The sequence below is a fragment of the Zonotrichia albicollis genome, chromosome 1 (genome assembly GCF_047830755.1).
Source record: "Zonotrichia albicollis isolate bZonAlb1 chromosome 1, bZonAlb1.hap1, whole genome shotgun sequence".
NCBI classification, from domain to species: domain Eukaryota; kingdom Metazoa; phylum Chordata; class Aves; order Passeriformes; family Passerellidae; genus Zonotrichia; species Zonotrichia albicollis.
Window position 1 is genome coordinate 153583134 of NC_133819.1, and position 16040 is coordinate 153599173.

General features: G+C 52.7%; 2 protein-coding genes across 2 annotated transcripts in view; both read right to left on the reverse strand.

Annotated features, from left to right (window-relative positions):
• Positions 1 to 625: 625 nt before the first annotated feature.
• On the reverse strand, positions 626 to 3786 carry MAFA (MAF bZIP transcription factor A). The gene has a single exon (XM_074558234.1). It carries the CDS (start codon positions 2829 to 2831, stop codon positions 1965 to 1967), a length of 867 nt encoding a protein of 288 aa, XP_074414335.1. The 5' UTR covers positions 2832 to 3786; the 3' UTR covers positions 626 to 1964.
• A 3008-nt stretch (positions 3787 to 6794) lies between these two features.
• The window catches only part of ZC3H3 (zinc finger CCCH-type containing 3), a 128360-nt gene continuing 119114 nt past the window's right edge, over positions 6795 to 16040 (reverse strand). Inside the window, exons 12-13 of the mRNA XM_074558079.1 lie at positions 8149 to 8223; positions 6795 to 7993 (exon numbers count right to left, since the gene is read on the reverse strand). Coding sequence (XP_074414180.1) covers positions 7962 to 7993; positions 8149 to 8223 — 107 coding nt within the window. The 3' untranslated portion in view covers positions 6795 to 7961. The remainder of the gene's footprint in view (positions 7994 to 8148; positions 8224 to 16040) is intronic.

Below are 16040 nucleotides of genomic sequence, written 5' to 3' on the forward strand. Positions count from 1 at the left end.
GCACATAAAATGCCCAAAAAAAATGTTGTACCAAGGGTTGGGTTGGAATTTGTCCCGCTGAGTTCGGGAAAAGCTGCAGCTGCGCTTGGGGTTTGCGGCAAAGAAACATCCTTTAAAACGGTCCCAAAACCCCACAAAATCTCAGTAAAATACCAGCCCAAAAGCTTGGATTAGGGAAAGTGTGGGCTTGGTCCTATTTTAATTAAAAATTCAAGGGGGAGAAGCCAAAAGAGGAAAGAAAAATAATTTATTACCGTTGAAAATCAAGCCAGCGGCTCATCGGGACGGTGTCGGACAAGCTGGAACCAAACTGGATCCGGTGACTTCCCAGCAGCTGCAGGGATGAAGGTCTCCAGGACCCTCCAGCCAGGAAAGAAAACCAAAACCACCCAGAACCCGGCTGAAAAAAAAACAAAACAAAAACAAAACAAAAAAAGGCAGGAAAAGTGAAAAGCCAGAGTTCAACGAGGCAGAGGCGACGCTCAACACCGGACTTATCTCAGCGGGAGCTCAGGGAAGGTTTTGCATCAGCCCCGGGAATCAAAGGGATAATAAACAACCCCCAAACAAAACCCCGATGATGCGTGGACTCCCCCCAAAAGTTGAGAGAAAACCCGACCCAGGGTCTAGTTGAATATAAGTTTTTATCTTGATGCAACATCATTAAAACCGTCACAAATCGAAACAACAGGTCGTTAAAAACGCTTCGCACGATCAGTCCCTAAAATGCACCAGGCTCCCAAGCTCGCTTTGTCCGCAGGACCCTTTTGTTTTCCCCCCCAAAATTTGTTTTTTTTTTTTAATTTTTTTTCTCCTTTTTTAAATAAGCAACTCGTTTAAAAAAACCAAACAAACAAACCCGCCCCGCTCCTCCGCGCAGGATCGGTCCCGCTTTCGCTCCAACGATTGCACGAATTCTTAATCCTTTTTTTTCCTCTTGTTTCCACAACAAATAATGTGCATTTTCTTGCCGTCTGTTTTTTTTTTTCCTTTTTCTCCAAACATCGAGGTTAAAATAAGATTTTCCGTTTCCCAAGGGTTAATAAATAAATCTGGTGCATAGTGAGATAGCAGCCAACCGTTTGCAGTCCATATATTACTATATTGCCTTTCAGGTCACCCTAAAATTGTTACCTTTTCCCCTCCCGCCCCTCCCCACTATTTTTAAGAGCATAGATAATTTTAAATCTCTATAAAACAGTATTATTTCACCCAATCGATTCCTGTATATAGTGCATTCGGCTTCTTCCCAACATCGTTAAATTAACTCGGATATTATTTGCATGCTATTACATACAAACTTTTAAGACTCGTGTAATTTTTTTTTCTCTTTTCTAAAGGATTTTAGGGTTTTTTTGTTGGTTTTTCCTTTTTTTGTTCGTTTTCTTTTTCTCGTAAATCACCAAGCAAAATATAGGCTCAAGGAAAAAAAAAATAAAAGAAAGAGAAACAAAAAAAAAGGCAAAAAACGAACTAACTTTCTACATATTTACAAGGGTGAATAAGTTAAACGTGGCTCAGGTTTGCCGGCCGGGAATGGGGGGTGGGCGGAGGGGGCCGGACAGGGCGCAGCGCTGCCGGGGACCCCCCCGGCCGATCCGTGGGGGATCCCTCGAAGAATAAAAATCCCAATGGAGGGGAAAACCCGCAGGAAAAGGTGGGGAGAAGCCACCTGGATGGCGCTGATGCTCCCGGGCAGGGGGGCGGGTGGCCGTACACGTCCCGCATGCAGGGCTGCCCCCCACTCCCCCACCCCGGGACCCCCACCCCGAGTCCCGATGGGTGGGTGCGTGGTGGGAGGGAGGGAGTTCGACTTCCCCTCCCCAAAATTTCGGTGGGGACTTCATAATATTAATTTTTTTTTTTCTTTTTAAATATAAGCGGCGGGTTTGCTCTCTCCCCGCATGAGGAAAAAAAAAAAAAAACCAAAAAAAGGGGATCCCACCCCATCCCACCAGCCCGGCTCACATGAAGAAGTCAGCGGTGGCTTTCGGGGCGGCGGATGGGGAGGGCTCCCGCGGGAAGCCCCGGCCGGCCAACTTCTCGTATTTTTCTTTGTACAGATCCCTTTCCTTGGCCAAGCGGGTCACCTCCTGCTTGAGCTGCTCCACCTGGCTCTGCAGTTGGCATTTCTCGTTCTCCAAGATGTGCCGTTGCTGGACCCGCTTGTAGCGGCAGGATTGAGCGTAGCCCCGGTTCTTCAAGGTCCTCCTCTTCTGCTTGAGGCGGATCACCTCCTCCTTGCTGAAGCCCCGCAGCTGCCGGTTCAGCTCCCGCACGGACATACTCACCAGCTGATCGTCGGAGAACCGGTCCTCCAGGCGTAGGTGGTGATGATGATGATGGTGATGGCCGGGATGGTGATGCGCGGCCGGCGGCAGCTCCTCGCCCCCGAAGGGCTGAGGTCGGAAGGGCTCGTACCCTTGGTGGTGATGATGATGGTGGTGAGGGGCACCGATCAGCGCCTCCACCGCGTCCTCCGGCGTCAGGTTGAGAGCTTCGGGGTTGAGGTGATGCTGGTAACCCGACATCCAGTACAGCTCCTCCAGCTGCTGTTTGGAGCCCAGGGAAGCGGCGGTGGTAGCCGGGGGGCCGGGGGCCGGTTGCCCACCGGGGCTGGGAGCGCAGAAGCTGGGCGAGGAAGGCACGGAGGAGCAGGGCGTGCTGAGCGGGGTGGACGACAGGGACCCGGCGGGCAGGCGGTGGCACAGCCGCTCCGCCTCCGCCGGCTCCTTCTTCACCTCGAACTTCATCAGGTCGAAATCGTTCACGTACTCGATGGCGAGGGGGCTCGTGGGCAGCTCCGCGCTCATGGCCAGCTCCGAGGCCATCTCAGTCCATGGAGGGACCGGGGGGGAAAAGCCCCCGGGCACCGCCGCTCACCGAGGGTCCCGCGGGCTCCGGGAGCCTCCTCCGAGCGGGCTCCGGCGCAAGCGGCTGCCCAGACCGGGCTCCGGGAGCCTCCGGTGGGGCTTTGCCGTGGGGTTCAGCGGGGCTCCGGGAGCCTCCGATGGGGCTTTGCCGTGGCGTTCAGCGGGGCTCCGGGACCTTCGGACGGGGATCTGATGCCGGGCACCGGGACCCTCCGGCGGGGCTCCGCTGCGGGGCTCAGCCGGGCTCCGGGAACTCCCGACGGGACTTGCGGTGGGATTTTGCGGTGCGATTCAGCCGGGCTACGGGACCTTCTGACGGAGCTCTGCCGTGGCGTTCAGCGGGGCTCCGGGACGATCCGACCGGGATCCGCTGCGGGGCTCAGCCGGGCTCCGGGACGCTCCGATGGGACTTTGCGGGAGGTTCAGCGGCGTCCGAGATGGGGCTCTGCTGCGGGGCTCAGCTGGGCTCCGGGACCCTCCGCCGGGGCTCTGCTGCGGGGCTCAGCCGGGCTCCGGTGCTCGCCTCGGACGGGACTTTGCGCTGCGGTTCAGTCGGGCTCCGGGTCCTCCAGCCGGGGCTCCGCTGAGGGCTGCGGGGCAGCCACCTCTCTCCGTCGGGGCTCGGCTCCGCTGCTGCGCTCCGGGACCGTCCTCCGAGCGCCACGGCTCTGCGCTCGGGCCGGGCGGGCTCCGCCGCTGCCTGCGGCCGGTTCCCAATGGCGAGGAGCGGGCAGCGCCCTGCCCGCCCCTTCCTGCCTCCCCTGGCACCTGCCCCGGCCCCACCTCCCCGGGCTCCGAGCCTTCTCCTGCCTCCTCCTCCTCCTCCCGCCGGGACACGGCGCCCTGGGGGCGGGGGCCGCTCCCCTGCCCGCCCCTGCCCGCGACCGGCGCCGCCGCCGCCGGGAGCTCAATGGAACTCGCCGCCTTTTATACGGGGAAAACGAGGCACGGCCACGCCTACTGGGGCGAGGCTTAGCGCTTCCAGCCTATCAGCACCCCGAGAGCCCGCTTGGATTTTCATATCCCCATGGCAACGCCCCCGGGGCAGCTGTCAATCTCCGGAGGCGGGGAATGCTCCGGGTACCCCCTGGACCCCCTCGGCCTGCCTATTCCAATGTGCGGCTTCATCTCTCACCCTCCGCCCCGAACTGAGTGTGGAGTGGGGAGAAACATCCTAGAAATCCTGATTTCCTACTCCCCAAAAAGGGGAAATATCTGAAAGGGAGTTACTGAGCCTAAATCGGGTTTGGTGCCACCTCGCTGAGGGACCACAGCATCGGAATGCAGCCCCTTCCTCACCTCAGGAACAGCCCAGGGTCCTTCCCTGGCTGGGAGAGCATTTCTATCCTTGCAGAAAGTCAAATAAATATAATTTTGGGGATTTTTCGGGATTTTCCATAAGCTGTTGGTGGTCAGGCTGCAGCCACGTGCGCCTCTGTACTCCAGCGCTGCCTCTGGTTTCAGAGGTGGCGTCGCACCTGGCACAGGTGACATCCACACCTGACACATGAACGGGAGTGCCACCAGACGGAGGAGCAGGATTGCCAGCCCAGCACCTGGAAAAGGTGTCACTGGCACCCAGAGGCAGCAGGTCAGGGGGGTTTTGGGGTGCTCATGCCACCCCTGGATGAGGCCCTGGTTGGGATGTGGCCGTGCTGCTCCATCTGCAACCTCAGGGCTGCTACAGCCTGGGAGGAAGAGGACAGGGAAACTGAGGCACGGGGCAGTCACCATGGAGTGTTTCCACCTAATCCCAAGGGATGAGCAGGTTCATCCCACAGAGGCTGGCAACACCCATCCACTCATCCCATGGGCATCCAGGATTGTCTCTCACCTGCAGGATGCATCCTGGGTCCCACTGCATCCCAACCCAGCTGCATCCCACTCTCCTGCATCCCACAGGCAGCTCCTTGGGATGTGGGGGGTGACATTCCCCTCATCCAGCCAATCCTGCATGGAGACTCGGGGACAGGGGACACTGCTCTCCATGGCTGCAAACTGACCCTTTAGATATAGGGTCAAATCAAAGCAAAAAAGGTGCTTTTTGAGGATGAAAACATTTATCCCAATTGCAACTCCAGCAATTAAAATCCCACATTGTTGCTTTTGCTGGATCTGGCCTCTGGGGAGGGTCCATCTTTCTGCTTCTAATTGGGTCAGGGCAGGGGGGGCATTTATATGAAGGGTCATGGATGCAGCCAAAGCCCTAAACATGACCCCCATTCCCTGGTGATCCTGGATGTTATCCCATATTGGACACAGATACTCCACTTTGGAGTCCCCAAACTTGGGCATGACTTGTGGGAGAGGGCAAAGAAGTGGACAACAAAAACCCTTTTTTTAGTGGGGTGGTTTTAACCCTTTTTGCGTCATTGTGTCACCCAAAATCCATCACCACCCCACCTGTGTAGCAGGATAGTGGGATCCTGCACTGGGAAAAGATGGGGTGCCACCTCCTGTCCCCTGGCACCCAGTTCCTCCCCAGAGCTGCTCCACCCTGGGGGCACCTGGCCCCCACCAGCAGCTGCCACCCAAGCTGGGACAGGAGCCACCAAGGGATTAGGACCGGGCGGGGCTCCAATGGGGCCGTGGCTCCCCAGCGACACCCCCGGGGTATTTTTAGGAAATGCCCATGGCATGTCCCCAACCCTCCCCGCCACGCCGGGCCCGTCAGCTAAGTTTACTCACAGGCGGTCAAGTGACATAACCAGGTTGGTGGCCTCGGGATGGTGGCAGGATGGCGTCACCTTTCACTTTTAGAGCTCGTGTGCCCCATCACTCCTCAGAGCAGGGCTGGGTGCCCACCTGGGGCTGCCTCAGTTTCCCTGGATGGCACACAGCTCCCACTTGGGGTGTTGTTGGCTTGGGGACAGTGACCTCACCCCATGGGAGGGTGGTGTCCACCACAATGCACCCCATGGAGAGAGGGTGGGACCATCTTGGTGATGCTCCACCAGCAAGTGCCCCACAACCCAATGTTGCTGCAGGGTCAGGAATTTCGGGGTGGAGTGGGGAAATCACATCGAGAGGAGGATGAGGATGAGGCTGAGGAGGAGAAGGTGGAGAAAGAGGAGGGCAGGGAACAGCCACCCCGATGACAGGCAGAAAAGTGATCCTGGTGGGTGACGTTCGCCTGGCACCTGCTTCCCCGGCAGGGGACCAAGAGCGCTGCCAGCAGCACCCGCCGCGGGAAGGATTTTCCGGGAAATGTTTATGGAGCCCTCCAGAAACTCCACCCTGTGCCAACCTCCCAGTCGTGGCACTCCCCAGGGAATGTCCTTGGCGGGTCCCCGAGCCCAAGAGCGCACCCCCGGCTTCGCAGCGAGGAGGGATAAATCCCATTGGAACCCACTGCTGAGGAATTGAGGATGTTGGAGACAGAGGGGGAACCCACCGGAGTTCAGTGACACCTCTCCAGGGGCCGCGTTTATCCCTGCTTGGAAATTAATCACCCCCAAGCAGAGCTTTAACGACAGCCGGCTGGAAATTCCGATCCTCGCCGGGAAGGGAGCAGCGGTGCCGGTGGGTGGCGGAGCCACCGCTGCTCACTGCCTCCTTTAATTAGTGCAGCACGAGGATTATCCTCGTTAGGGATCCAAGGAAAACCAAAGCTCCCAGCCACCGCTGGACATCCCTGAGGATTCACAACAGCACCGTCTCCTCCAGAGTGGTTTTTAGGGAATTTATTTGAGTTTTTTTAGTATACCGCCACATGAAGAATCATAGTTTCTGGGTGAAAAGTTTTAATAATTAAAAAAACCCAAGGATTTAGGGATCAGAGTGACTCCTCCACTGGATTCAGATGGGTATTTGATGGGATGTTCATGCTGAAAAAAGAGGAAAGCCACAGGGAGGCTTTTCCATCCCAGGGGAGGGAATTCTTTTATTTACATATCAAAACACAGGAGTTAACAAAAGACATTTTCATATCAACAAAAACCACGACGCTTTTATTAAAAATCAACTCGTTGGACACACCCTGGGGCACAAGGGACATCCCAGGGTGAGGATCTGCTGGTCCTCCAGTGCCTGGGGGATGTTGTGGATTTGGGATGGTGACAAAACCCCTCCGTGGGGGTCACTTGGTGAAGGGAACCCCCCGGTGGGGACCTGTTTGGGGGGTGAAGCCACCCCCCATTGGCATTTCCTACCTTATCTCTGATCACATCTGGATCCTGAAGGGAGCCCCAGTCCTTCCCAGTTCCCTGATTCCTTTTCCCCACAGGATTTTGCCTGAGGGGCTGTGGATGAGCAAATCCCACAAATCACATCTGTGTGGGGCAACAGCACCTGCCACCCCAAAATCCCTTGGGAATTGTACCTATGGATGCAAAACCTCATTGTTCCAGTATTCCTTCGCTCTGTTCCTGCTTGGATTTGGAGAGTCCCCAAAAACCCCCAAACCCTGGAGAGCTGCTTGGCATTCCCAATGGAGCACAAACCCCTGCTGGGATAGAGAGAGGAGAGGGTCGGGTGCAATTCAGGGAGACCCCAAAATTGAGATTGTGATCTCAGCACCACTCCCAACACACTTCCATGAGGGATGCTCTCAGCTCCAGGAAACCTCCCAAAAGCAAGGGGATGGAGTGGGATGGGCTCTTGGAGTGGTGGGATCAGGGCTGTGGGGGCTTTACACCCATTACATCCCAGCACAGTGACTTGTCCCTAATATGTCCTGATCTGGATGTGGGAATGTCACCTGATGGCATTAAACCACTTCAGGTTCCCGTATCCTGTCCTTGTGGCTGGGACAGCACCGGAGGATGGATGAGGATGGGAAGCTCTTCCCAGCCCCACAAGCATCCAAGGAGGTGGCAGGACTTGCCTTCAACAAACCATCTGAAAAGGTCATTTATTGGTCAATTCAAAGATTCCAAACAAAGCTGCTCCCCCGCAGGAACGAGCGGCGCATTCCCACGCTGCAGCACGACTCCGTGTCCCAGTGACATCCCGGAAAAGCAGGAGGAGGAGGAGGAGGGGGAGGAGGGGGTGCCATGCCTGGACATGGCATCCTGAGGTAGGTGCCAGGTTTGTTCCCTGGCTCTCCACTTCCTGAGCTGGTCGGCTGCCACAGGATTGGGATGGAACTCACAGCCGGGGCTTGATGTGCAGCCGTTTGCCTGGAGGGAGGGAAGGGAATGGTGATGGCGGGAAAGGGGAGAACACAGCTGGATATTCCCAGGCTTCTCCTTGCCTGGCCATGGGAGGGGGTTAAAGCACTGGGAAACCGGGAACGTGGGTGGTTCTCCACCCTGGCAGCACCCACTGGACTCACCTCTGCCACCCACAAGGGAGCTCTCGGAATCCTGCAGGGATGCCCTGGGGAACATTCTCCTCCTTTTGGTGTTGCCTGGGAAGGAAAGGAGGAAAAGAGGAGAAAGTCACTGAGGTTGGCTGAGGTCACCATGGGAATCCCTTGGAATGCAGGTGTAGGAGTGTCCTAAGTTCCTCTTCTGCTTCACATCCCCCTTGGCCATGTCAAGGATGGAAGTGGCTCATTCCCCAAATCCCTGAGCATCCTCAGCTCCCTACAAGTGGCACTCAGAGGTCACTTCCCACCATGGAGCAGCAAATCTGCTGCAAAATTCACAAGTTATGGGTGAAAAAGAGCATTGAAAAGGATGCAAACCTTCCCAGTGGTGAACATCACAACCTGCTTTGGTGCTGGGATGGAGCTGGAAAGAGCTGAGCACCAGCAGCCATCCCACCAAGCATTCTCAGCATCCATTTAGGATGCTCCAGGTGATGTCTTCTGCTTGCTTTGGAGGAACACAGTGGTTCCTCCAAAGAGGGTTCTGGATGCTCATGGAGAGCCAAAACACCATGAAGTGCCTCTGGGAGGTGACCTCCTTGTACGACAAGTCCAGCATTGTTCCAGGGACCAAGGTGGACAGAGTGAAATCCTTCTCCATTTCAACCATAACATTGCGAGTACCTTTCTGCAGGTTCTCCTATTTTCCCTCTCCAAAAGCTTTGGAGAGGTGTTTATGGGGCTCCACGTACCAGAGTGATGGGTGAGAAGGAAAGTGGTGGCCACTTGGCCACCAAGATGAATGAGGATGGAAAGAAGTGGAGGTTTCCCAGAAGAAAAAGGACCCACAGGTTTAGTGGGAAAAGTTCCCCTTCACTTGGGATTAATGGAGGTGGAGAAGGTCACGGAGAAGATGGAGGGAATCCAGCCCAAACCCCCTCCAGATGCCCATATTCCTGCAAAATTCTGCATGACACTTCCCAAATGATGAACCCAGCCTGGATGTGGGACCAAGGACATCTTCGAGCAGCCTTGAGAAGCCAAAGGAGAAAGTTTTTTAGGGCAGGGGAGGCAGGACAGGTGAGGACCCAACCATGGGGAGTCTCCAAGAGTTTTCCTTCGCTTTCCAACTTGGATAAACAAACTTACTGGGAGTCGAAGCCATGCTGGCAGTGATTCATCGCTCTGGAGTTAATTTATGGAAAATAAAGAGGGCTCATTTAGCACCTTTCCACCCTTAGTATAACTCCCATACATCAGCGGGATGCACGGCAGACACGGCGGATCTGGATATTCCTCACCGGCAACGCAGCCGAATCCGGCTGGGATTTGGGAATGGTGACATGGAGCAAAACACCTTTGCCTCCCCACCCTCTCAATTTTTCCCTTTGGCATCCAGCCAGGTGGCTTTTCCAGCCTGGGATCTGCAAATCCCAGCCTGGTTGCTGGAATGAGGGTCCGGAGCTGCTGGTTGTCACCTCAAGGGGTCAAAATCAGCAACTCCACATTCCTGCCCCATGGTGTGAGTTATCAATAGGAATGGTGGGAAGAGCTGAATTCCCTTTGGATGAGCCAGGGCAAAGTTCCTTAGCTGATATCCATGAGGCAGCTTAAAGCAGGCATGATTACAGAAGTAGAAATATGGATTTATTTCTTTGGGAGAAGAAGGAAAAAGGTGATTTTTAAATTGACCACAATTAACTTCCTGACTTTTGTACAGAGCACACAGGGCCAAGATACTTCCAAAGCATCCATGCTTGATTTCCAACAAATTCCTCAAAAAATCAAGGTGGGAATGAGAAAATAAACCCAAAATAGGTCATGGAAGGGCTAAATTGGTTCTGTTTGTCCCCTTGGATGGAAGGAGATGGAGGAAGGATGGCACAGCCCAGGAGTTAACACCTCATCCCCAGAAAACCCCCGGAAGGGAAAACCTGGACCAAACACAGGTGTCACTCCACTCAACCCCGGCAAAGGAAAAGATATTTTTCCAGTTTTGTGCTTGGGAGATCCTGCAAATGGCGTGATCAATCTTGGGTCGCATCTCCAGCTCCTTCGCTCTCTCTCCCCCCTCGCTGCCTTTCCCGGCATTCCGGGAGCGGCGCAATCCATCTTCCAAGGAACCAGGTATATAATTTCTAGTTAGCGAAAGCAACCCTTTTTTCATTCCAGAGATTGAACAGCTTCCGAAGGAGAGGAACCGAGGCCTGGATCACAAGTTTTCCATCGAAACCCAGGCGGTTTTCGCTGAGCTTGTCAGGCTTGTCGGAGAATTAGGACTTCCAGCGCTCTTCCTCCTGATGGAAATCAACATTTATTTTGCCTAAGCCTAAGAAGGTGTCAGGCAGACGGAGAAACTTGCCACTCTTCTCCGGGAAAAAAGAGGGGAAAGGAGGAAATCTAATAGAAATATATTATCAAGTCTGAGGAGTGGACAGTGCAGTAAATCACACTTCAGGTGGCACCATTAGATTTTTCAATAAAACTTGTTTTTCCCCCAGCCAGAGCTGAGAGGCTCCAGCTGCATCCAACAGGGAAGTTAAAACCAAATTTGTTTCATCCAGATGCTGATCCGAGAGGGACTGAAAGGGATTTCAAGGTGGGGAATCCTCTCGGATGAAGGGTGAAAGGAGGTGAGTCTGGGCCTGGGGCCCAAATCCTCTCCCTGCTCATCATTCCTGATCCATGAGGGATTAAAAACTGGGTTTCTCCGCAAGGTGAGGAGGTGGAAGGCAGCTGGAGTGAAGATTCCCAAACCCCAAATCAGCGAGATGCAGGGAAAGACAACTCCCTTGCAGCTTTCCAAACTTTACCATCCAGCAGGAGAAAAGCTGGAATTTTGTTGGTTTTCCTTCCTCAACAACCTCTGACCTGATGGAATGTTTGGTCTCCGTCGTTCTCCTGATGCCACCAAAGGGTTTCATCCTGTCCTGCATTTTCCTCCAGGAGTGTTCAGGGCACCGAGATGCATCCCAGAATTTCCCTGCTGGATGCTCAAGGTTTAACACCATGAGGAGAAATTCCCTCCAAACACACTTTCCCTACTTATTCCTAGAAGAAAAATATTCCTTAACCCTTTCCAGGACAACTTAGGGGAGTCCAGAGGCTGAATGTGCCTTGGAAGGGTCTTTTCCTTTCACTGCTAAAGTCTCCTGGAGAAACTTGAGCTGGGAGATGCCTTATTTATTTATTTATTTATAATATTTAAAATTTTTTTTTTATTAAATAAAACTTGGCAACTAAAGATGGGGTGTAAAGTCCAGCAGCAAGGGCAGCATCCCAAAATTTTCCACAAATGGTTTTTCATTCGGAAAAAGAATATGGGGAGAGTTGGATCTCCTTGGCTCCATCCTGCACTAAATCCATGTGGTGACAACCTGCACTGGAAACTCATCCTGCTGCTCTTCCACCCCAACTTTCTGCCACAGGTGGATGAGACCCTAAAAACTGAGTCTAAATGCAACCATCCCTCAAGCAGGACAACACGGATCCATCAAATTTCTTCATGGAAAGGGCTGTCAGGTATTGGAAGTGGCTGTCCAGGGAGGTTTGGAGTCCCTGTTCCTGGAGGTGTCCAAGGAATGATGGGATGTGGCACTCAGGGCTCTGGTCTGGTGACAAGGTAAGGATTGGTCACAACTTGGACTTGATGATCTTGGAGGTCTTTTCCAACCTTAATGATTCTGTGATCCTTCCATCTTCCATCCTTCCAGGTCTTTTCCAACTTTACTGGTTGTGTGATCCCCATCTCCATTTGGGGTTGGGATACCTTCAGCCTTTGGGGTGCCACAGATGACTCAGGTGCTGCTGGAGGCTGGGTTTGGATCTCCTCATGTCCTGATGGCCCTGAGTAGCTCCCAAAGTCAGAAACTTCACTGTGATTTAATTTCCTCATTGCAAAGTGTCCAATTTAGAACCTATCTCATTCCTTTTTCAGGACTGAAATATTTTTCTTCCATATTGATTTTTTGCCCAATTTTTTCATGGAATCCTAAAATGGTTTGTATTGGAAGGGACCTTAAGGACAAATTCCCATGGGCAGGGATATTTTCCACTAGTCTGGGTTGCCAAGCCTCACCCAAACTGGCCTTGAACACTTCCAGGGATGAGGCATTCACAACTTCTCTGGAAAACCTGTGTCAAGGCCTCAGCACCCTGGAGATGTTTACCGCCACAAAGAGAAATCTATTATCTGCATTTTATCCCCATTGCTTCCTCCCAAGAGGAACAAACTGCACCAAGACCTGCTGGGGTCAACGCCTACAGTGATGCCAGCTCCTGTTATCCCAGGACAATCCCCTTGTGTCCAAGCCCTCCATCCCCAACCATGCAGATGCTTCATGGAAAGCTCCAGGGTATCTTCTGCCACTGATCAAAGGTTCGGCTGCCTCACCTGGTTACCAAAAAAAGTTCTGGAGCAAAGATTTGCTGGCAGAAAAAGCACCGAGGGAGATGCTGAAGGCGATGAAGATCCCATGGGTCCCAAGGCCACATCCATAAGGAGACTGGCAGCACTGAACATCTCCTAAATTAAACTGGGGTTGTCCTGTGCAGGACGAGGAGCTGGACTTGACAGTCCCTTCTAAACTGGGATATTCTCTAATTCTCACATTCCTGGAGCTGGGAATGGTTGGATCAAGCCCTGCCACCAAGGCGGCAACGAAAGCGGCACTTCTGTGTTGGGGTCCTCTCAACCACGGCGAAAAAAGAGGTGAAAATCCACAAAATTCCCAAACTTATCCCTCCAGAAGTAGAAGCCGTAAACAAACCCAGAAGCCGCCGCCGCACCTCCCCAAATTCCTCGGAAGCCGAGGCGGTTGAGCGTGCTCAGCGGAGCCGTTAAAAAAGACTGGAGCGAGCATCTTCCATTAACGTTACGACCGTGAAATATGACAATAAAATGACGGCCGTATGGTCCCAAATTTGCAGCCCGCCGAGCTGCTCGGGGTTTATCGTCACTCAAACGTGCAGAGAGCTGTAAAATGTTTACAGAAAGGGTCGTTTGCGGCTATAAAATCCTCTTTTCTCTCCTAAACAAGGCTGAGCGGAGCCATTTACAAAGCCCGGAATGTTCATCGGGGGAGAGGGGAACATCTGTTCTCTCCAGGAGTTTGCAGTGATCTTCTCGAACAAATTAACTAAAATGGGTGCTTTCTAATTAAATTAGCACTCGATTGGAATGGTTTGCATTGGTGCAATTAGCGCGGGGAGGCCAGTTAGGCTCCAGCACAGGCGATTTAACTGGAAGGTGAAATATGGAAAAGCCCATTACCTGGAAAAGAGGAGTCGGAGGGGCAGGGAAGCCTCTTCTCCCTCTGGCTCCATGCTCCTGGGTGGGTAACACAGGGTGAAGGATGGGATGCCACCAAACCCACTCTTCCCATTTGGGATGCTCGGACGGGAGCAGTTGGCTGGCCCCATGCTGCATGGATTGGCTTTTTGGAGGATGCTTGGAAAGCCCTCAAATTACAGAATCCCGGAATCATTTGGATTGGAAAAGACGTCCGAGATCAACCTTTATCCAATCACCACCTTTCAACAAATCACTCTTCCAACCTCGATTTCCAGGCTCCTCTGGAGGGTTGGAAACACGACAGTGGCTCTGCTCCACACACACAGAGCACATCCCTCCTTTCCAGTCCCCTTTCCCTATATCCTGAACCCAGACTCCCACTGAGACCATGCAAGCTCATGCTTTGCCCACGCTGGTCCTTAAAGGTCATCTCCAAACTCCCTCCCTGCCCCTCCCGTGTTTTTCCTCGTTCCTCTCGCATTTCCCAGGATTAAAAGGGCATTTTCTCCAATTGTGACTGTTTAACCAAGGAATTCATCTCATTCCTTAATGACAACCTGTCCTCCTCCTTATTTACCATCCCAATAATTTGTGTGCCAACTTCAGGCTTCACAAGCACAAATCCAACATTATCGCTGGCACAGCTCTCCAGATCCCACCCCCAAATCCCACCTCAGACTCCAGCTATTTCCTAGAGGAAAAGAGCTACACATGGACTCATCCCGACCACCTCCTGAGCTCCAAATTCAACCTCAGGACCACCAAATATTCCGAAAGAATACAGGAATATTGGAAGGGATCCACAAGGGTCATGGAGTCCAGTCCAAGTGACGTGGCCACCTCAAAGCATTTGGTCCTTTAGAAGCGTCAATCCCATGTTCTCTAGGAATGGTGGCCAGGGCTCCTCTTATCCCATTGGATTTGGGGGTTCCCAGGTGCTGGGATTAGGATGAGACCCAAGGATGGGCAAACCCATGGATCAACATTCTCATGTCCAGACTCAGCACGTCATCGCTTTGGCAGGGAAATTGCTTCATCATCAGATAATTTTACAGCCATCTGCAATTCCTGCCTGGTTTTCCTTTCCCATGGATCCTCCAGCATCTGCTTTCCCAATTCCATGAACCTCCCTGGGCAAAGGAGCACAGAGGGATGAGTGCCCTGACCTCGTAGATGCCAGCTTCACCCAGCCTTCCTGATGACATTCCCAAATGAACCAGCTCCTCCTCCTCATCCTCCCACCCAAAACACCTGGAACTCATCCTCCCTTGGATGCACACACTAGAATTAGAGGAAAAGGATGCCCTTGCTCATGAGTTACTCCCAGCTGCCAAGTGTATTCCAAGGCGTTTCAACAGTCTTCCTGTCCATGAATTAATTGTTCCAACTTCATCATGGAGACAAAAATCCCGGTTAAATCACTTCTTTGGGAACACTTCCCGAGATCAAGAAGGAGTTGAACCAGGGCCAAGGAAAAGGAAGAAGGGGAGAAGAAATCCCTGGAAAGGGAAGTTGAGTGTTTCATTCTGTGTTGCAGAGAGGAACATTCCCAGCTGGAATGGTCCCCTCACTGTGTCCAGCGCTCGTCTGTGACTTGGGGAATATGTTGCTAATCCTGGGAATTCTCTTTCCGACAGCGTTAAGGCATCTCAGCCCTCCCTGGCTTGAAGCGGCTGAGCCAGGCACAGCCTCACAGATCCTTATGGATGATCCTGTAAATGCTTCAGCCTGGCTTTTGCAATGGAATTCATCCCTTATCCCAGTGGGATCCTGCTCTGGCTGCATGGAAAGCAGGGATCAAAGATGGGAAAGGCTCACGCTGAACCAAATCTTGTGCCAGCAGAGCTGACAACGGGAATTTCATCTTTACTCCCATAAAAAATTGTGATTTTTGAGCCCATTCCTGGATGGTGCTCTGGAGATGAGGGTGCTCATCCCTCTGGAGAAGGATGGGAGAGGAAAAGGGATATGTGGAGCATCATCCAACCAAACCCCTCCCACTCAGAGCTGGGAAGAATCAGGCACAATTCCGACCTCACCATCTCCATCACCTCTGCTCCTGGGGGTGCATCCTTGGAGTACCTCAAAATCCCATCCCTTTAAGGATTTTCCCATGGAAGAGCTGAAAGAGGAGAGGAGGAACCAAGGAGAACACTGGAGAAGCAGAAGCTGCTTGCTCTCACGTGGCAGAATTCCTAAAAAGTTCTGCTCATCCTAAACCGTATATCCCAAAAATTTTACTGACTTCCAAAGTAGATAATCCCAGATGAACAGTTCTTCCTTAAAATTTCCAACCTGCAAACACTCCACCCCACCTCCCACTGGAATGTTTTTATTGGAAAACTTCGAAGCTATTTCCTGCTGGGAAACAGGTGTGATGGATGGTCCACAGGTCCTCCAGAGGCAGAGTATCCTTACATCCCACTAAACACCTTCTCCATAGGGCAGTGATGTGATTCTATCATGGAAATGAGACCGGGTTCATCACTGGATAATTTACATGATAAGGAAGGAGTTGATAAAATAAGGGGACCAAGTCCTGACACACCATTTTGGGAATGATGGGAATGATGGGAATGATAACTGCCATCCCAGTCTGGACTCCCAGTCTTAACTAGTTTGG

Coding starts and splice junctions, on each gene's coding strand:
- MAFA (XM_074558234.1), bottom strand. CDS start 2,831: ATGGCCTCGGAGCTGGCCATGAGCGCGGAGCTGCCCACGAGCCCCCTC.